Genomic DNA, 22,817 nt, shown 5'->3' with positions numbered 1-22,817 from the left:
AACAGATGAATCAGATGTTACATGACAACACTTGAATACAAGAATAGGTGTGATCACTGAGGGCAAGTGTCAGGCAATAGATGTTTATGTTGGAGAATTGCTCTGATTGTCCATCAGTGCACTGTATTAAACGGTCAGCCAGGCATTTTACCTGCGACCATTGCTGCAGGGGAGAAGCAGTATTACACTGCAGCCATTTACATGAATAGCCATGCATATAATAATACAAGGGCAACTTGAGCCTGCCAAAATAGGAACAGCTTGAATGAATAGGACCGGGTTGTAAGCTCCTTTAATTAGATCTATGACTTCTTCTTATAACATGCTTTAGCACAAAATGGTTGGTGCTTTAAACCCCTATGGCTGGTGAATCCAATATATAATTTTACGCCTGTAAATAACAAGCTTTATTCTAGATCAATATGTTTTAAATAGGAGATCACACACGTGTGGGTCTTGCCTGGCTATTTTACTGCGTGCTTATTTACAACTATAGGATTAACCCCTTAGTGACAGAGCCATTTTACAGCTAAATGACCAGGCCAATATTTACAATTCTGACCACTGTCACTTTATGAGGTTATAACCCTGGAACATTTTAACAGATCCCGCTGATTCTGAGACTGTTTTTTCGTGACATATTGTACTTCATGTTAGTGGTACAATTTCTTTGATATTTCTTGTGTTTATTTATGAAAAAAAATTGAAATATGGCGAAAATTTTGAAAATTTAGCAATTTTAAAATTTTATGCCCCTAAATCAGAGAGATGTGTCACATAAATTTCTTAATAAATAACATTTCCCACATGTCTACTTTACATCAGCACAATTTTGGAAACAAAATTTTTGTTTGTTAGGAAGTTATAAGGGTTAAAAGTTGACAAGCGATTTCCCATTTTTTTTAAGGACCACATCATATTTAAAGGCATTTTGAGGGATGTACATGACAGGAAATACCCAAAAGTGACACCATTCTAAAAACTAGACCCCTCAAGGTGCTCAAAACCACATTCAAGAAGTTTATTAACCCTTTACGTGCTTCACAGGAACTAAAGCAATGTGGAAGGAAAAAATTAACATTTAACATTTTTATGCAAAAAATTTACTTCAGAACCAATTTTTTTATTTTCAAAAGTGGTAAAAGAGAAAATAAACCACAAAATTTGTTGTGCAATTTCTCCTGAATACGCCAATACCCCACATGTGGGGGTCAACCACTTTTTCAGTGCACGGCAGAGCTCGCAAGGGAAGGAGCGCCGTTTGACTTTTTCAAAGCAGAATTGGCTGCAATTGAGATTGGATGCCATGTTGCGTTCGGAGAGCCCCTAATGTTCCTAAACAGTGGAAACCCCCAACAATTGACTCAGTTTTGGAAACTAGACCCCTTAAGGAACTTATCTAGATGTGTGGTGAGCACTTTGAACCTTCAAGTGCTTCACAGAAGTTTATAACGTAGAGCCGTGAAAATAAAAAAAATCATTTTTTTTTCCACAAAAATGATATTTTCGCCCCCAAAATTTTATTTTTACAAGGGTAACAGGAGAAATCATATACCCACAGTTGTTTTGCGATTTGTCCTGAGTACGCTGATACCCCATATGTGAGGGTAAACCACTGTTTGGGCGCACGGCAGAGCTCAGAAGGGAAGGAGTACCGTTTGACTTTTTCAATGTAGAATTGGCTGGAATTGAGATTGGACGCCATGTCGCTCTTGGAGAGCCCCTGATGTGCCTAAACAGTGAAAAAACCCACAAGTGATACTATTTTGGAAACTAGACCCCTGAAGGAGCTTATCTAGATATGTGGTGAGCACTTTGAACCCCCAAGTGCTTCACAGAAGTTTATAACGCACAGCAGTGAAAATAAAAAAATCACTTTTTTTTCCTCAAAAATGATTTTTTAGCCCGCTATCTTTTATTTTATCAAGGGTAACAGGAGAAATTAGACCCCCCAAAGTTGGTAAATAGTGGAAACCCCTCAATTCTTGCTCCAACCCAACACATCCCTAACCCTAATCCCAACACTAACCCTAATCCCAACGCTAATCCCTAATCCTAATTCTAACCCTAATCCAAAATCGCCCTAACCCTAATTCTAACCCTAGCCCTAATCTTAGCCCTAACCCTAATTCCAACCCTAATTCTAGCCCTAACCCTAATTCTAACCCTAACCCTAATTCTAACCCTAATTCTAAGCCTAACCCTAGCCCTAACCCTAATGGAAAAATGAATCCAAGATGGCGGTGCCCACCGAAGAAAGACGCAGGGACCCAGGACCACCGGGAGGGGACAGAGGACCACCGGGAGGTACAGGGGGGATCGGGGACCTTATTTCTCTCTCCTCTGATGTGCGATCACATCAGAGGAAAGAGAAATTAAATGCGAGTATTGGCACATCTAAGGCTGCTTTCACACATCCGGCTTTGTGTCTCCGACGCCGTGCGAGGAAAAGCCATAGAGGCAGATCCGGGATGTGCCGGAGACACCGGATGCCTGCGTGGCCGGATACGGTGGCGCCCACATTTAGAAGAGCAGCACAAGACTCACAGTCTCCGCGCATGCGCTGTGAGAAAAACCGGTCAGGCGCTGTCAAAAAAACGTTGCAGCAAGCGTTTTTTGCAGACGCCGGAGGCTGCTTCTTGCCGTATCTGGCAAAAACCGGATGCGCCGCATACCCATCCAGCACAGTGCGGCGACAATACAACTCTATGGGACAAAACCGGATCCGGTGCCGGATCCGGTTGTTCCAAATTTCGCCGCATCGTGCCGGATTCTAAAAGCCAGATGTGTGAAAGCAGCCTAATAAATGTGCATTTCGGCCGGCTGCGGGCTGCTATTTTTAGACTTGGTGGGGGGCAATATCCATGGCCCCTTACCAGCCTGAGAACACCAGCCCCCAACTGTCACCTTTAGCTTTGTTGGTTATCAAAAATGGGTGGGACCACATGCCGGTTTATTTTAAATTATTTATTTTAATAATTTTGAAAAAACAGCGTGCGGACCCCTCTATTCTTGATAACCAGCCTTGCTAATACTGTCTGCTGAGGGTTGCAGTCCGCATCTGTCAGTATTGCCTGGCTGTTGTTCAAAAATAAAGGAGAACACATGATGTTTTTTTAATTTATTTATAGCGCAGGTGGCGGGTGATAAATACTCCCATCAACCGCCGCCTGCTCTCAGGCTATGCACCCACATATGCAGAAAAAACTCCTTCCCAGGAAAAACGCGCTTTTTTAATGCGTTTTTTTTAAGCGTTTTTTACAGGAGCATCCTCCTGCTCATAGAATATAGTTAGAAATGCAGATTTTTCCGCAAAATTAATGAATGCGCTTTTTACCGCGATGCGCTTTTTTCGCGGGGAAAAAAGCATCATGTGCACAAAAATTGCGGAATTCATTTAAAAGAATAGGATACTTCTTGTATGCATTTTTGAAGTGTTTTTTGCTTGTAAAAACGCTTAAGTGGGTACACAGCCTCACTGTTATTAGCAGCAGCATTTGTAAGGTGATGGGAGTAGTAGTACCATCAGCCACCGCCTGCTCTCGCTGTTATCAGTTTAATATAGCTCTCATCATTCTCCCTTACTTGCGCTGATCGCCGGCAGAGCAGGGGAGAATGAGGAGAGCCCTCTTCAGCACCGGGGAACAGTGCTAACAGTACTGCTGATTCTCAGACGCCGGTGCGTGTCCCACAGATGTCATCTGTGTACACATGTGTCGGATGTTCGGATATTTTGCGGCTTGTGCTGCTGTTAAGGGCAGAGCAGAGTCCTGCAGCGCGTAGGCGCCGGACCTCTCTGACCTTTCCCGGCGCCTGCGCACTGCAGTACTCTGCTGCCGCGACGGGAAGCAAAGAAGAGGACGTCACCACTAGAAGATGGGAGGCGCTGGACCGCAACACCCTCCAGACCAAAACCAGACTCAGACCGCCCCTGGGTAAGTATAATATAACTCATTTTTCTTCTCTTTCAGGTTACATCGGGGGCTTATCTAAAGCATTACATTATCTTTATATAGTGCTAACATATTCCACAGGCTTTACAGTTTTTGCACACATTATCATCACTGTCCCCCAAAGGGGCTCACAATCTAAATTCCTTATCAGTATGTTTTTGGAATGTGGGAGGAAACCAGAGTACCCAGAAAAAACCCACGGAGAACATACAAACTCCTTGCAGATGTTGTCCTTGGTGGGATTTGAACCCAGGACTCCAGGCACTGAAAGGCTGCAGCACTATCCACTGAGCTACCGTTCTGCCCATGCTGATAGTCAAAAAAATAGGTGACAGATTTTCTTTAATATAAATATGCCCTACTAGGCTGTATGGAAATGGGTTCTCTAAACTAGACTATTCCAATAAATTGATCCATAGCAGTAAAGCTTTCTCTTCTGTAAATAGTTGGACCTCGTAGGACATATTCTATGTAGTTAGTAACACATATAATGGGTAAAGAATGATGATGACGTAATAGTGCTTTTTTCATATACTGCAACACATGTAAAAATATTAATCAAACTCCATTTCTGCTACTGCACAAAATAAGATACATTCCTTAACGTAGTAACTAGAAAGAAATAATGTGATTCCAATTAATTCGATACTTCCATTTCAGAAAATTTGAATGTTCTTACATCTAACACTTTATAAAATGTATCCTCTAACTTTGGACACAGTTGAAATAAACCATGTAAGAGCTGGAGGGCAGATGTAAACCCAGCTGCATGCAAAGTCACAACTACATGAGTTTTTATTCAAAAGTTCTCTGCTGCTTTTGGCCCTTTTCATGTACACAATTTAATGGAAGTTTGAAATAGTAAAGCTCAGACATCCTCACCGGACAAGCAGGATTGTCATATTCTATATAACGTACAGTATATGCTAATCTCAGCTGATTCAAGGGACCTGACCTACTTTTAAGTTAATAGATCAGCAAATATCTCTCAATGTTCATTCTATGAAAAGGAAGAGAAATCACATTGTGACCCTCGGTTGTATTAATGAAGGATACGTTATAGAGAACTGTGGGAAATAATTATTCATTTGCAGGGTGTATTCCTCTGGAATTTGTAAGATAGAAGTTTTCATGTCCTGCTTTTGAAACTATGGTGATTCAGATAACCACTTCTGCAGCGCTGCTTTGTACCACGCAGCTTATTAAAATCTTAACAACTGGAATCCATTAACGTGAAAAAGCCACATCTTGTATATTTCTCTTTTCTGGGTAGGCCAACACTTACTCTCTAGATACACTAAGTCCTCATTCAGAGGTCTGATTTTTTTTTAACGTATGAGAAACTCTGATCAAAGTTTGATCAGAATTTGGTTTGAGTGTCATCCGATTTTCACGTACGCAAAATAAAAAAAAAATCTCCATTTTGACAAGCCGTGAAAATCTAAAAATCGGACCACAATTGGATTTCATGCAGGTGTAGTCCAATCTTTTTTTTTTCACAGACCCATTAACTTGCATTGCCAGTGTTGATCCAATCCTCAGTTCAAAATCACGGACATGTGAATGCCCCCATAGACTATCCACAGATATGTGAAAAACACGAATATCACTTGTGCTTGATAAACTGATGTGTGAATGAGGCCTAAGGCTGGTTCACATGCTGCTGCCAAGGTATAGCCAAAAACCACAGTGGTACAGTCTTTACTCTGCTCCCCTAACAAAGTCATAAGGCTGATTGTAATGGATGTGCAATATTGCAGCTGTTACAAAATTAAGTGTGAATATAGCCTGAGGCCATGTGCAGATGTTCAGTATTTGGTGAGAATTTTACCTCCATAAGGCTGTGTGCCCACGTTGCGTTTTTTATGCGTTTCCGCTGCAGCGGAAACGCTTAAAAACGCATCCCCATGCAATCCTATGGGATTCCGCAGTTGCTGTGCCAATGCTGCGGATTTTACCGCAGTGGAATCGCATAGCGGTAAAATCCACATTATGTTCATTTTTTTCTGCCGAATCGCGGCGATTCCGCCACCATAGGATTGCATTGAAAGGCTCACTTTACGCATGTGGCTATGCCCACCATGCATGAAGTGATCGCTTCATGTGCAGATGGTACCCAGGGTCTGGAGGACAGGAGACTCTCCTCCAGGCCCTAGGTACCATATTCCTGTAAAAAATAGAATGAAAATAAAAAATAGGGATATACTCACCCTCTGTCGGCCCCCGGAGTGCTTCCGCCTCTCAGCCATGCTGCCAGACACTTCTGTTCCCAGGGATGCATTGCGTGAATGACCTCTGATGACGTAGCGGTCTCGTGAGATGCTACGTCATCAGAAGACATTGTCGCAAGGCATCCTTGGGAACGGAAGTCGCCGGCAGCGTCGCTGAGAGGCGGGAGCACTCCGGGGGCCGACAGAATGTGAGTATATCGCTATTTTTTTTTTATTATTTTTAATATTCTATCTTTTACTATTGATGTTGCATAGGCAGCATCAGTAGTAAAAAGTTGGTCACACTTGTCAAGCACTATGCTTGACAAGTGTGACCAACCTGTCAATCAGTTTTCCAAGTGATGCTTCTAATCGTAAACGCTTGCAAAACGCTTGTGTTTTGCGGGAAAACGCAGGCGAATTCCGCATATGTTTTACCCGCGGCAGGGAGTTGCGGAAATGCTGCGGACATTTCCGCAGCATTTCTACAACGTGGGCATATAGCCTAATTGTAAGCCAAAAAAAGTGTGTGATAATTCCAGAAGTGGTGATGTGTTTCTATTAGGCCGGGATCACACACAGCGAGATACGGCCGAGTCTCGCAGGTTAAAACCAAGCTCTGGCGCCGGCACTCCGGAGTGGAGCGTGCAGCCGCACAGCAATACATGGAGCTGCACGCTCCGCTCCAGAGTGCCAGTGCTAGAGCTTGGTTTTAACCTGCGAGACTCGGCCGTATCTCGCTGTAGTGTGACTCCGGCCTTATACTTTTCCTCTGATTGCTCCACTCCTGGCTTTGTCTTACAAATACTGAGGTAAAACACTTACGAAATACTCAAGTTGTGTACGTGGCCTTAAACTAGCAAGATGCATAAGTTTATGATCAAACACAAGGTGGCTGTTCAAATGTATTCTGCAATTTTCTTAAAAAAATTTCACCATCAACACCCCACTATAAAAAAAGAGGTAAAAAATATATTGAAAATATACCAACATGACTCCGTGACCACTTTCTTGGTACACAATAGTCTCTGCAGCGATACCTGGCATTTCCATGACACAATACACATGATTTGGTATAGATTTTATGCTGTGGCTTTTTAACTCATTAAGGCCTGATAATCTCTACATACACTAAAGAGGGTATGCGTAGTGCAAATTGACTCGCACTGTAGCTATCGATATCCTCACCAAGTCAGTTTCTGCTATGGATGTTACCCGTGATACCACTTTTGCAAAGCGAAGGGCACCGTAATTTGTGCACTTCAATTTTCACAAATTTACAAGGAAATACATAGTGGTATTTATTTACTGCTGTGGAGCTTATGACAGAAAACATGTCCAATGGCAGGTCCCCAGAAGGTAAAAATTCAATAAAACATGAATTTGTAGGGATGCATTTAAAATGTTCAATTTCTTTGTTAATTTTTTTTTCAAATACTTGTTTAAGAAAAATACCAAAAATCAAAACCACTGACAATCCCGAGGCAGGGAAGTGCGCTGTCAGGTAACAGACATCTGGTTCAAGGTGAAAGAGAATCTGAGAAAAGCTCAGAGTAGGCAGAAAAGAAATATTGGGCCTATTGTTCAAGTTATCGTAATTATAAAGTGTACTTGTCAACTTAGAGCATAAAAGTTAAGGTGCCATCCTCCAAGTTAGGTCCTAAATATATAGAATCTTCTGAAATCCTAAACCCTGTATCTTTCCATTTGCAGCTTGCTTCCACCTTCAGAATTCCTAATGTGTTTCCCAAATCTCTGCTGAAAGTGTATAATTCTCTGTACATTCAGTGTTCTGCCTCCTCCAGGGATGGTCAAGGGGAATTTGGAATATGAAGTTCATGAACAACTTGATTCTCATTGGATTAAAGGATCTCTGCACTTATTCGTGTGTTACGGTCCCTAGAAAAGGTCCTGGGTTCCAGCTAATAACGCCAATGTTGACAATTTAATTAAAAAGTTTTATCTACAGTTTCCTCATAAACCAGGTCCTAAGGAACCAGAAACCCCTAATAATAGGAGGGTACTGTTACACACTTACCTGCCCTCGATCCCACATGAGCTGCCGTTGCTGTTCCATTTCCGTAGGAGGCATGGACAAAGTGGAAGGTGGTGGTGACATCCAGCATGCTCAAATTGTGACCATACTGAAGGAGGGCATCCCAAAATGCCAAGCAGAGAGAGCACCATTCAGATATTAATATCAAACTTGTTAACCATGGAACAAAAGATTCTGCTATAGGCCAATCTCTGGAGGAAGTGGTGGTCAGCAGTCCAATGACAGGAGAGGTTTGGAGGCCAATATGGATGCACAGTACCCATTTTTAATATCCCCATATGACACCTGTCCCTTGCCACTTCACTGTTTACACCCTTTTTGGTGCACTTTTGAGGAATACTGATCCAACTGTGCTTTTTAGTTATTCTCTAATTATACATAAAACATTTGATTGCTGTACTGTTTATTTTTTTACCTTACATCTTTGACTAACTCTGTGGTCTACTACCTGGCTAACAGCAGATGACCCTTTTAATATTCTGTCATTGTCCTTGTTTCTCAGCTTGCTGACACCTCTTCTCTCCTCTTGCTCAACTGGCCAGCAGCTACTCCATGTACACAACCCATGGGCCTCTGCAGTAAAATCCATATACCTGTACAGGGGTGAAAAGGAGAGCACCAGACTACCTCCTGAACCCGCTAAGAGGAGTGGCTCTTACCAAGTCTGTCTGTGGTAGCCTATTTGAGTTGACAGATTTATAGAAGATATGAATGTGGGTTCCAGTCCACTTCATTATAAAAAAATAAAATAAATAAAACAGTCCATTTTACAATCACTTGGCAGCCAAGAACTCTCAGAGCTGGGCTTAGTTAAAGAAGACTATTTCGGCCGATGTATAAACTCACTGTATTCTGTATAGTAATCACATTAAGGCCGGGGTCACACTAACCGACGCAAAATACGGTCAGTATTTTACATGCGTAATACGGATGAATGGCCTCTAAACAGTTCTCCGTATGTCATCCGTAATCAAGGTGTGGTCTCGTATTTTGCATATTTTGCGTATTTGCATCCGTATGCAATCCATATGGCGAGATTTTCTCGCCGCCTTGCAAAGTGGACATATAATGGAGCCCTATGCCAGGGTTTCTAACATAAACGAAATAATAGATATAGACACATAGAATGCATATATATAGATATATATATGTATTCTATGTGTATATATCTATTATTTCGTTTCTTTATTAAAACTGTCAGTGTGAGTTTACTGTATAGCGCACTGAATTGACGGCTTTGCTAAAAGACAGCGGGTGCGTATTTCTCGCAAGTCACATGTGTAATCCGTATTTTCTGCGCACCCATAGACTTGCATTGGCGTACTACGGCCGTAGTACCCTGACAATCGCAGCATGCGGCGATTGGCACGGACTGTAGAATACGGATGAGAAATATACGGCTGGTGCGAGGGACCCCATAGAGAATCATTGGTCCGTGTGTAATGCGTGCTTTTAGCGCCTCTCACTCAGCCGTATTCCTCGCCAGTGTGACCCCGGCCTAATCCAAACACACACTGATAGTGAATTTAGATGGTGAGTCCCAATTGGGACAGTGATGATGATGTCTGTAAAGTGCAGCGGAATATAACGGCGCTGTATTAACAAAGAATAATAATAAAAAAAACATGCAATACGATTACACTTAAGAAATCCATAGGGTAAAACCAATTAGAACAAATGAATAATATATTGGATATCTGTAAAGCTTTCATTTATCCTTAAATGTAAAACAATACATATCACATGTAAAGGGCCATGGAATCAGCTAATTCAAGGTTAGGCGGCCAATTTAACTTGGTGGTCAGAGAAAATTTTTTAATTTGAAACTAATGAATGAAAAATCTATTGTTTATTGTTCGGCTATTATTACATCTAAGTCAGAATCACGGGTAGATGAAAGGATTCAGATAAAAATGGAGAAAAAAATGCAAATGTACATATAAAATTCTGTTAACGCAATGTGCGGAAATTTAGACATGCAAAATAAATGTCTTCTGTTCTACAATTTGAAATTGTTCTACTCCCTGCATCCTTCCAGCGTGTTACGACTGCTCCGGGATGCTTCCCTGTGGCACTTAGAGGCCTAACCTACTCAGTAGTCCAGCCTTTCAGCTGATCTTACTGAAGTACCATAGAGTTAACAGTCTCCTCCTACTGAAACCTACTGTACTTCTATAAACCTATGTCGCAAAGATATGGATAGGATGTCGGTCCTGCTGCAGCAGAACATAGCAAAAGTCTTGGTGTCTACAGCGATTTCTCATATGTGCTCTACAGGAGACTAGACAATGTGATGGTGACCACGAAGAATTGTGATAATACGTGTTGATCCACGACAGTCACGTCTTCTCATACATTATCTAGGAATGTATCTCAAAGATTACTTTTGAAAGTGAAAATCTAACAGAGATGCTGCTTAGTCTAAATGGGAGAGATAGTATCAGGCAGAAGTTTGTAACCTGGAGCTTTCCAGGTACCCTAAAACTACAGCTCCCAGCATGTCTTGACAGTTCCAGGCTAGGAGCTGTAGTTTTACAACATTTGGAGCGCTATACGATGCAGATTAGTGGCATAAGGTGTATATGAAGTCAGAGAGTGCTCACACTGGGAGGGCGGCTGGTGGATATAAATGTAGGGGGACTTTAAAGCTATCCTTCTTTTATGCCCATATTGATAAAAAAATATTGTTTGCTCTTTTCATAGAAACCAGAGATGCAGAACATTATAGGGTCACTAATTCCATTTTTATATTCATGTCCAGGAAGTACCAGGAAAGGTTAGTCTGACACTCAATAAAAATCATCACAATATTTAATAAAAGGGGAATGTATCATTCATAGAGAAAAGCATCAGAACTCAAATATCCATAATGGGCTGTGCCTCCAGTAGGGTGAGAGCTGTCAGCAAATGGTCCTAAAAAAGCCAAAAAAATAGACTCATCTATACAAACAATAATGTATAAAATTAAAATCCAGGTTTGCTACATTTTCTCCCAAAATGACAGAAATAGCCCCTGCCTCTTCCTTGTCATGGTGAGGTCACAATCCACTATTTTTAAACAGAATCACAGAGGGTTTGAGTTACAAGGTTTATAAATATAAGACAGTCAGCACCCCCTCCAACATGTCATATAGCCCCTGCATTTCAGAGAAGAAGGCAAGAGAAAATGGTACTTACCGCAGAGTCTGCATTCGGCACCCAGTGCACCAGCAGCACCAAGGCTAGGACAGGGAGACAGTGCAAATGCCCCAACCTCATTCTTCAAGTACCCCCTGAAATGTCTTAGCACCGGCTCCAATTACAAGGCAGAGGAGCTGACATATTATGCTAAATGCCCAGGCAGAGGAGGAGATGCAGCAACACACAGTGAGCAGGGGCCACCCCGGACCAGGGCTACTACTGCTGCCTTCTGCAAAGAACTGCAAAACTTTTTTTCCTAGTGAAGTTACGAGGCGCACTATTTTCTCATAAATCCCTCCGCGTCAGCATCTCCCCTAGGCTAAAGAAACCTGCTGCTCACTGATAGCTGCGGCCTCCCTACAGCCTTTTCACCAAAATAATGGAGAAACTCCTTGGATTTTTTTTCCCTCTGGAGATTGTGACCCCAGCCTCCTGCTACATCCCACCCACTCTCAACACCCACTCCCGCCCACTGTCTTATAAAGACACAGCATGCCATTTCCAGAGAGGGAACTTTTTTTTCTTTTTTTTTTTTGTCTGCGGAGGGACCTGAACCTGTAATTGAAAACTAAAATGTATCATTTAGCAATCCGTGGAGTAAACAGGTTAGAAGAAGCAGCCAAGGTGGTAGTGGTGCCCCACACGTGCCCTGCTCCTGCTATGTCTGTGATACAATGTGGCAGTTATACCCTCACATGCCCTGCTCCTGCCATGTCTGTGATACAATGTGGCAGTTATACCCTCACATGCCCTGCTCCTGCCATGTCTGTGATACAATGTGGCAGTTATACCCTCACATGCCCTGCTCCTGCTATGTCTGTGATACAATGTGGCAGTTATACCCTCACATGCCCTGCTCCTGCCATGTCTGTGATACAATGTGGCAGTTATACCCTCACATGCCCTGCTCCTGCTATGTCTGTGATACAATGTGGCAGTTATACCCTCACATGCCCTGCTCCTGCCATGTCTGTGATACAATGTGGCAGTTATGCCCTCACATGCCCTGCTCCTGCCATGTCTGTGACACAATGTGGCAGTTATACCCTCACATGCCCTGCTCCTGCCATGTCTGTGACACAATGTGGCAGTTATACCCACACATGCCCTGCTCCTGCCATGTCTGTGACACAATGTGGCAGTTATACCCTCACATGCCCTGCTCCTGCAATGTCTGTGCATATAATGTGGCAGTTATACCCTCACATGCCCTGCTCCTGCAATGTCTGTGACACAATGTGGCAGTTATACCTTCACATGCCCTGCTCCTGCAATGTCTGTGACACAATGTGGCAGTTATACCTTCACATGCCCTGCTCCTGCCATGTCTGTGCAACACAATGTGGCAGTTATACCCTCACATGCCCTGCTCCTGCCATGTCTGTGCAACACAATGTGGCAGTTATACCCTCACATGCCCTGCTCCTGCAATGTCTGTGACACAGTGTGGCAGTTATACCCTCACATGCCCTGCTCCAGCCATGTCTGTGACACAATGTGGCAGTTATACCCTCACATGCCCTGCTCCTGCCATGTCTGTGACACAATGTGGCAGTTATACCCTCACATGCCCTGCTCCTGCAATGTCTGTTACACAATGTGGCAGTTATACCCACACATGCCCTGCTCCTGCAATGTCTGTTACACAATGTGGCAGTTATACCCTCACATGCCCCGCTCCTGCAATGTCTGTTACACAATGTGGCAGTTATACCCTCACATGCCCTGCTCCTGCAATGTCTGTGACACAGTGTGGCAGTTATACCCTCACATGCCCTGCTCCAGCCATGTCTGTGACACAATGTGGCAGTTATACCCTCACATGCCCTGCTCCTGCCATGTCTGTGACACAATGTGGCAGTTATACCCTCACATGCCCTGCTCCTGCAATGTCTGTTACACAATGTGGCAGTTATACCCTCACATGCCCTGCTCCTGCAATGTCTGTTACACAATGTGGCAGTTATACCCTCACATGCCCCGCTCCTGCAATGTCTGTTACACAATGTGGCAGTTATACCCACACATGCCCTGCTCCTGCTATGTCTGTGATACAATGTGGCAGTTATACCCTCACATGCCCTGCTCCTGCCATGTCTGTGACACAATGTGGCAGTTATACCCTCACATGCCCTGCTCCTGCCATGTCTGTGACACAATGTGGCAGTTATACCCTCACATGCCCTGCTCCTGCAATGTCTGTTACACAATGTGGCAGTTATACCCTCACATGCCCTGCTCCTGCAATGTCTGTGCATATAATGTGGCAGTTATACCCTCACATGCCCTGCTCCTGACATGTCTGTGCATATAATGTGGCAGTTATACCCTCACATGCCCTGCTCCTGCAATGTCTGTGACACAGTGTGGCAGTTATACCCTCACATGCCCTGCTCCTGCAATGTCTGTGACACAGTGTGGCAGTTATACCCTCACATGCCCTGCTCCTGCCATGTCTGTGACACAGTGTGGCAGTTATACCCTCACATGCCCCGCTCCTGCAATGTCTGTGCATATAATGTGGCAGTTATACCCTCACATGCCCTGCTCCTGCCATGTCTGTGCATATAATGTGGCAGTTATACCCTCACATGCCCTGCTCCTGCAATGTCTGTGACACAGTGTGGCAGTTATACCCTCACATGCCCTGCTCCTGCCATGTCTGTGCATATAATGTGGCAGTTATACCCTCACATGCTCTGCTCCTGCCATGTCTGTGACACAGTGTGGCAGTTATACCCTCACATGCCCTGCTCCTGCCATGTCTGTGACACAGTGTGGCAGTTATACCCTCACATGCCCTGCTCCTGCCATGTCTGTGACACAGTGTGGCAGTTATACCCTCACATGCCCTGCTCCTGCCATGTCTGTGACACAGTGTGGCAGTTATACCCTCACATGCCCCGCTCCTGCAATGTCTGTGCATATAATGTGGCAGTTATACCCTCACATGCCCTGCTCCTGCCATGTCTGTGCATATAATGTGGCAGTTATACCCTCACATGCCCTGCTCCTGCAATGTCTGTGACACAGTGTGGCAGTTATACCCTCACATGCCCTGCTCCTGCAATGTCTGTGCATATAATGTGGCAGTTATACCCTCACATGCCCTGCTCCTGCCATGTCTGTGCATATAATGTGGCAGTTATACCCTCACATGCCCTGCTCCTGCAATGTCTGTGACACAGTGTGGCAGTTATACCCTCACATGCCCCGCTCCTGCAATGTCTGTGCATATAATGTGGCAGTTATACCCTCACATGCCCTGCTCCTGCCATGTCTGTGCATATAATGTGGCAGTTATACCCTCACATGCCCTGCTCCTGCCATGTCTGTGACACAATGTGGCAGTTATACCCTCACATGCCCTGCTCCAGCCATGTCTGTGACACAATGTGGCAGTTATACCCTCACATGCCCTGCTCCTGCCATGTCTGTGACACAATGTGGCAGTTATACCCTCACATGCCCTGCTCCTGCCATGTCTGTGACACAATGTGGCAGTTATACCCTCACATGCCCTGCTCCTGCAATGTCTGTGACACAATGTGGCAGTTATACCCTCACATGCCCTGCTCCTGCCATGTCTGTGACACAATGTGGCAGTTATACCCTCACATGCCCCGCTCCTGCAATGTCTGTGCATATAATGTGGCAGTTATACCCTCACATGCCCTGCTCCTGCCATGTCTGTGCATATAATGTGGCAGTTATACCCTCACATGCCCTGCTCCTGCCATGTCTGTGACACAATGTGGCAGTTATACCCTCACATGCCCTGCTCCTGCCATGTCTGTGCATATAATGTGGCAGTTATACCCTCACATGCCCTGCTCCTGCCATGTCTGTGACACAATGTGGCAGTTATACCCTCACATGCCCTGCTCCTGCCATGTCTGTGCATATAATGTGGCAGTTATACCCTCACATGCCCTGCTCCTGCCATGTCTGTGCATATAATGTGGCAGTTATACCCTCACATGCCCTGCTCCTGCCATGTCTGTGACACAATGTGGCAGTTATAGTAATATGTAACATGGAGAACTGTAGTACTTAGTAAATTCATTGAAGTGAGCTGCAGCGTACCTGACTCCATTATAACTGGACATATGAGACTCGCCATCTTTGTGGGATGATTTTTGTGACCTACCTGCCTTACTATAGGTGACATATACTGTCCCTTATTTCCTATGGGTGCAGCAGTCTCCTCAGCCTTCCCCAAATCCAGTCAGAGCTGTGATTGACAGCCCGGCCACGCCCCTCCTCCATGCCTAACCTCAGCCTGCCCGTACAGTGTATGGAAGCAAGCCGTGCTCCGGGCTGAGGCGAGTAAGTGTATGCAGCCGGTCCTTCCTCGGTTCAGTGTCCCGACCTGTGCGGGAATTCTGCCCGTCCTCACGTCAGTCCGCTCCCTATTAACCCCCCTGTGCCCGTCTTCTCTTTGTTGCAGTTCTCCCGTCCCCTGGGACACCCCCGCTAGACTAACTTTTCCGAGTTCTGTGAAGACGCTTTCAATGAGCCCCCGGGAGAGACCACTGTAGCTGCAAGAAGAAAGCAGGGGAGGCTGCCTGCCAGTCAGTGACTAGGAGATGAGGGCACGGTGAGTACTGGGGTGACTTTTGTGGGCATTACTTCTCCGTGTACCCAGGTGAGGGTGGGGGGCGCCACATGTTGTCAGCCCCAGGTGTAATGATACTGCAATGTGTTTGACTTGCAGAATTTGCCTGCTGGTATTTGCTGCCTGCTTTGCTGCGGATTTCGTGCAAGCGGTGAGTCCATTTTTTGTGGTCTGTCCCTCATTAGAGGCACCTATACGTTCTGATGGCACTGTGACCCTCTTTACCTCCCTTTTCCATGAATGAAGGGGTTAAATGTCGCCCTACAGTCTGTACGAGCTGGGATGTGTCCAGTATCGCTTCATGCTGATGTGGATACAGCATTGGGTGGGATACAGCATTGGGTGGGATACTTCTTGTCTGCCATTGTCATTTCTTACATATGGGAACAGAAAAATAATTCAACTAAAAAAATAATTTAAAAAAGTAATAATTTTGCCTATTTTTTCTAAAGTTTGTAGTGAGTTTTGGTTTATTTTGGCGCATCCTTGTGCAGAATTAACACTATCCTGCACTCTTTTCCATTCTCTATGGACAGTTCCCTACTTTGACAATTGCAAAGAGAATACCTGTCAGATGACAAATGTATTCCCTCATATCAGTACGAGGTGCTGCGTCCCCTGCTGGGTTCAGTACACTGCATAGCACATATATGAAGATACTGAGATTGATCACAGACACGGATATTATTAATATGAGCCTTACTAAATATCCATTCATTGATATATTTAACCATATAAATGATGGACGGTACACATGGTAGGCACCATAGCTATAGGTTATGCGCATATATATTATGCATGTTGCAACTATTTAATTGCTACTTATTGTAAAATCAATATCTGTCTTGATGAAGTATTAGCTTTTGTCCTCATGTTTTGCCCTCGTGGGCAGCACGGTGGCTCAGTGGTTAGCGCTGCAGCCTTGCAGTGCTGGGGTCCTGGGTTCAAATCCCACCAAGGACAACATCTGCAAGGAGTTTGTATGTTCTCCCCGTGTTTGCGTGGGTTTCCTCCAGGTACTCCGGTTTCCTCCCACACTCAAGACATACTGATGACAGTGATGATAATGTGTGCAAAAACTGTAAAGCGCTGCGGAATATGTTAGCGCTATATAAAAAAATAAAGATTATTATTTTGCTGTTCTGCATCTGCAGTGGATCCATTATTAAATAAAGTAGCTAGATTCTTTTACACACTGCGCAAAAACGGATGCAAAATGAAAAGCAAAGTTTACATTTTTTTTTTGTTTATTTTTAAAGGATCCATCTTAAAAAAATGAATCTGGTTAAAAAAGGACATTTTGGTTTTCGTTTTGTATCAGTTTATGTTCCATTTGCAATGGAATAGTTTTAATAGAGGTGTCGTTGAAGACCTCCAATGTTCTGGACATGCGCTAAAAAAAACGGACGTGACAGATGACCATCCGTCATCATCCATTTACCATAGACTTCATTGTTAAAAAAAAAAAAAGATCCAGTTGTTATCCGGGTTTTTGTCAAGACAAGAAAAGTTATGGAGACTACAATTTTTGATCCAGCTAAAAAACGGATTGCAAATGGAAAGGAATAAAACTGAATGCACTTTAAGACATTTCTGCCCCCTTTCAAATGATTGAATACTTTTAGTGCAACATTTTATTTCCGTTTTTGGCATTCCAAAATGTATTCAGAAACGCAAATAACTACTGAACATGTGAACATAGCCTAACTCTCATGGTGCTGTGATGAAATATCTATCTCCAGGGTTTTGCTACCTCATCTGAGAACAGCATGATTTAGGGAAAGAGACCCTGAATCCAACAATGTATCACTTAGTTTACTGGGTGTATCAGTTGGCACACAATCAGTTATTAGATCTAAAATGCAGCAGCGCTGAGAAAGCTAACACCACCCACACCAGGTTCTCTGTGCACATTGTCTATAGAAAGTGAGCTGCTAATCAATGGAGGGGGTGGAGTCAAACCAATGCACCAATTCTTGTGTGCCAACTAGTCACAGCAATGATAATGTCCTGCTGATAAAACTTTCACTGTAAGTAAACAGCACACAGCTTGATACACATTACATTGTTGCAGCCTGTGTTTTAACCTTTATCTCATGCTGTCCTCGGATTACATAGCAAAACCTGATGACATATTCCCTATAAAGAGACCAGCACAATATTGCAGGTTAAAGGGAACCTGTCACCCCCCCGCAGGCGTTTTTAAGTAAAAGAGCCACCTTGTGCAGCACTAATGCTGCATTCTGTCAAGGTGGCTCTTTTATTTAGGGTACCTTCCAGCGCAGAAATAATCTTTTTTAAAATTGGTCAGACATACCTGATATTTGTCAGGTGGGCAGGTCTTTCCCCATCTGACAGAGACGCCTCACATACGTCAGTCATGTATTCCTGCATTGTGTCTCCGCCTCCAAATCTTTATTTTCAAATCCTGGCGCCTACGCCTGCTGTACGATGTATTCTTGGTTACCGTCGCCCGTCCTCTGTCATGACGTCGGTGGCCAGAGATCCGGCCCCGCAGTCGCTTATGGTTTATTCACACTGCGGGGCAGGAATCTCGGGCATGCACAATAGTTATCTGCGCCCGGAATCTCGGGCGCAGATAACTACTGCGCATGCCCGAGATTCCTGCCCCGCAGTGTGAATAAACCATAAGCGACTGCGGGGCCGGATCTCTGGTGCAGATAACTACTGCGCATGCCCGAGATTCCTGCCCCGCAGTGTGAATAAACCATAAGCGACTGCGGGGCCGGATCTCTGGTGCAGATAACTACTGTGCATGCCCGAGATTCCTGCCCCGCAGTGTGAATAAACCATAAGCGACTGCGGGGCCGGATCTCTGGTGCAGATAACTACTGCGCATGCCCGAGATTCCTGCCCCGCAGTGTGAATAAACCATAAGCGACTGCGAGGCCGGATCTCTGGCCGCCGACGTCATGACAAAGGACGGGCGACGGTAACCAAGAATACGTAGTACAGCCGGCACAGGATTTGAAAATAAACATTTGGAGGTGGGGTCACAATGCACGAATACATGACTGACGTATGTGAGGCGTCTGTCAGATGGGGAAAGACCTGCCCACCTGACAAATATCAGGTATGTCTGACCAATTTTAAAAAAGATTATTTCTGCGGTGGAAGGTACCTTTAATAAAAGAGCTATCTTGACAGAATGCAGCATTAGTGCTGCACAAGGTGGCTCTAAAAACGCCTGCGGGAGGGTGACAGGTTCCCTTTAAAGTAAAGGCATGGCCATAATGGCGCTGTTATACAGATTAGAGTGATACCATTTGTTCTTTTTTAATCTTTAATTTAAGATTTAGGTATACAGGGGCAGGACTGTGGGGAGGGTCTTCGGCTCCTGCCCTAGCCACTCCACCTGCTTCTAGTGTCTGAATGACAGGTCAGTGCTTCGTCAATGATCTGCATCCTGTTTGAAATTTTGCACCTGCACTGTACTTGTCATGGGAGGTGAGTTTGGAGTGCATACCCAGATTGACTTTCTGGTGGTCTTTAATAAAATGGTGCTGGTGGCAGCGCATTCACAGATTGCTTTCCTGGCAGTCTTCAATAAAATGGCATCTATGACGGTGCATGCGCAGATTGAGATTTTGGCTCAATTACTTCCTGTAGACATGTCATCGAGACAAACTCTCAATCCGCGCATGTGCCGAAACTGGCATGATTTTATTAAAGACCACTGGGAAAGCATTCTGCGTACATACCGCCCGAGGCAAGGATGTTTCCGGCACAAAATTTCAAATGGGATGCAGGTAACTCACAAAGCAGTGACTTTTCATTCAGACCCTGGGGCTGGAGCCAAAGACCCTACCCACTGTCCCAAAAACTTCAAAAGCGGATTAAAGGAAAACAACAACGCAGATATCTTCACTGAAGGTATAACAGCGCCATTATGGTCATACCTTTACTTTAACTTCATGAATCATGAAGGTTCTCTTTATGATGTGTAGTCAACAATTTTAAACTGGCACTACACTTTTCTTATAGTTACATCAAATGACGCTCAAAAGGTATTAACTAATCTCACATTTATTGGTTTCAAATTATAATGTGTTTCAAAACAAGTTTCCTTCATTAGATAAAGCAAAAATTCCAGTAGACAACATACTAGGGGTCGAGCCAAGTGGTATCGTTCCAATACTTTGCTATCACCGATCTGATTTTGCCGACCCATCCTAATAAAGATCATCAATAACAAAGTTGTGGACAAGGTGAAAAAAAAAAGGACTAAGATGAAACAAAAGCAACCAATGGCTAGGTAAAGTTGGGTATTTGTGCCTGGAAAGCTGGATAGCTTTTGACCAGATGTGTAGTGTAGAGCGATAGCCACCTCTCTTTACTGGGCATAGCTAGTGAGAGATGGCTAGTGTGGACCAATAAACATCACAGATAAAAGGCAGCCTTGTTTACTAATACCAGGTAACAGTACCAAAGCTTGTGTTGCTTTGGTATGGTGACCTGGTGTTGATGAGTAAGGCTGCCTTTTTTTCTGTATTTTTTATTTTATTTCCTTGTCATTAAATTGCTAGTGTGAACCAGTAGCCACAGGTGAATACTGGGCATGGTTAAGAAAAGATGGGTAATTTGGATCAATAACCACAGATGTATTCTGGGCAGACAGGAAAGATGGATGTCTGGGCACCTACTCCTGCACAGACAGTGTGCAAGAACAGAGCGCACACAATCAGTTTGTGGACACCACAGATTTTTCAGTTCAGGCAATGCTGTCAGTCAGCAAGGGAGGATGGGTAGAATGGGGTACTGGGGGTTTAGCTATGCTGAGGGTACCCAGGGCACCACTGGCATAGACAGAAAAGGGTCACTGTGAAAGAATAGTATAAGGGTCCTTTGCAGTCAAACAGCACACATGTTTTGGGGGTTGAAGTGGCCCTCTTATTTATTGGGCCCCTGTGCAGCTTCAGAGGTTGCGCCAATGATATGTCTGCCCCTGCAGAGCACCCACATATGCATAAGGATTAGATCATTTTTTGAATGATCAGAGCCAAGAACACTAAACAGACATGGTTTTTATAGGGGCTAAGTTACCCATATTGCCATCTGATTAGTTTAAACTGAGAATTGGGGGTGATACACTACCCTTATTTGATCTCAGCGTACTCGGTGTTTGGAAAGGTTTTAATGTTCAGGCTCATCTGAATGTTAAATTTGGATTTTTTGGGGAGGACCTTTTAATAAATAAGGATCATTAAAAATTATTGACCAGTTTTTCTCTGATTTCCTTCCGATGTTTTGATGGAAATGATTGAAAGTTATGATGAAATTCTAACAATATTCCCATTGTTTTCTCCTGCATTGACGATACTTCGTATGGAAGGCACATTCTAGGTGTGACAAATCCTCTTCTCTCAGGAAAGCACATTGATGATGTCCAGCAGATAGTTTCTTTTTCTCACACTTTTTTTAACCATTGCATCAATTTGAGAGATAAAATTCTCATAGTTGGAGCAATTAGAAACATTAGAAATGACTATAGTATGTGGAATTTTTTTTTCTTTTTCCATTTATTGAAATGACAACTTTTGCAACTTACCATAATATAAGATTTTTCATCACTCCTTTACCTTCGGTTGATATTAGGTTAAAATAGTCTATGGATTTTTAGAATTAAAATATTCATAGAAATTCGATATGTTGTTCGAGAGGTGGCTGATGTAGGAGTAGAAATTAACTTCAGTGCCTTCTCAAAATAAAGATCAAGTCTTCTATGTATATTACGTATGTCATGATATTGTTTGTCTGTTTCTGACTGAATGCAATGTTGTTTTGTTTCAAAACCCCCATGTTTATTTAGGGCAGTTTCACACGTCAGTTGCTTCGGTACGTGTAGTGACAGTTTTCTCACGTACCGGAGACACTGACACACGTAGACCCATTCTTATGAATGGGTCTATGCACATACAGTTGTGGCCAAAAGTATTGACACCCCTGCAATTTTGTCAGATAATACTCAGTTTCTTCCTGAAAATGATTGCAATCACAAATTCTTTGGTATTATTATCTTCATTTAATTTGTCTTAAATGAAAAAACACAAAAGAGAATGAAGCAAAAAGCAAAACATTGATCATTTCACACAAAATTCCAAAAATGGGCCAGACAAAAGTATTGGCACCCTCAGCCTAATACTTGGTTGCACAACCTTTAGCCAAAATAACTGCGACCAACCGCTTCCGGTAACCATCAATGAGTTTCTTACAATGCTCTGCTGGAATTTTAGACCAGTCTTCTTTGGCAAACTGCTCCAGGTCCCTGATATTAGAAGGGTGCCTTCTCCAAACTGCCATTTTTATTCATTGCTGGCTACCTTTGAAGTCTCCAGTGCTTTCTCTCAAACCATTTTCTAGTGCTTTTTGAAGTGTGTTTTGGGTCATTGTCCTGCTGGAAGACTCATGACCTCTGAGGGAGACCCAGCTTTCTCACACTTTTGTCTCATCTGACCAGAGAACATTCTTCCAAAACGTTTTAGGCTTTTTCAGGTAAGTTTTGGCAAACTCCAGTCTGGCTTTTTTATGTCTTGGGGTTAGAAGTGGGGTCTTCCTGGGTCTCCTATCATACAGTCCCTTTTCATTCAGACGCTGACGGATAGTACGGGTTGACACTGTTGTACCCTCGGACTGCAGGGCAGCTTGAACTTGTTTGGATATTAGTCAAGGTTCTTTATCCAACATCCGCACAATCTTGCGTTGAAATCTCTTGTCAATTTTTCTTTTCCGTCCACATCTAGGGAGGTTAGCCACAGTGCCATGGGCTTTAAACTTCTTGA

General features: G+C 43.7%; 2 protein-coding genes across 3 annotated transcripts in view; one reads left to right on the top strand and one right to left on the bottom strand.

Annotated features, from left to right (window-relative positions):
• The window catches only part of COL4A5 (collagen type IV alpha 5 chain), a 358,955-nt gene extending 347,173 nt beyond the window's left edge, over positions 1-11,782 (bottom strand). The window contains exon 1 of the mRNA XM_073547642.1: positions 11,397-11,782. Within this exon, the coding sequence (XP_073403743.1) occupies positions 11,397-11,477 (81 nt within the window). The 5' untranslated portion in view covers positions 11,478-11,782. The remainder of the gene's footprint in view (positions 1-11,396) is intronic.
• Positions 11,783-15,650: 3,868 nt separating this feature from the next.
• Positions 15,651-22,817, top strand: part of COL4A6 (collagen type IV alpha 6 chain) — a 447,495-nt gene continuing 440,328 nt past the window's right edge. For both annotated transcript variants that reach the window (XM_073547638.1, XM_073547637.1), the window contains exons 1-3: positions 15,651-15,728; positions 15,850-15,999; positions 16,117-16,168. In XM_073547638.1, the coding sequence (XP_073403739.1) occupies positions 15,989-15,999; positions 16,117-16,168 (63 nt within the window). In that variant the 5' untranslated portion in view covers positions 15,651-15,728; positions 15,850-15,988. The remainder of the gene's footprint in view (positions 15,729-15,849; positions 16,000-16,116; positions 16,169-22,817) is intronic.

The sequence above is a fragment of the Dendrobates tinctorius genome, unplaced genomic scaffold (assembly GCF_039654945.1).
Source record: "Dendrobates tinctorius isolate UK_male_01 unplaced genomic scaffold, ASM3965494v1 ptg000154l, whole genome shotgun sequence".
Taxonomy (NCBI): domain Eukaryota; kingdom Metazoa; phylum Chordata; class Amphibia; order Anura; family Dendrobatidae; genus Dendrobates; species Dendrobates tinctorius.
This window is presented reverse-complemented; position numbering and strand designations above follow the sequence as displayed.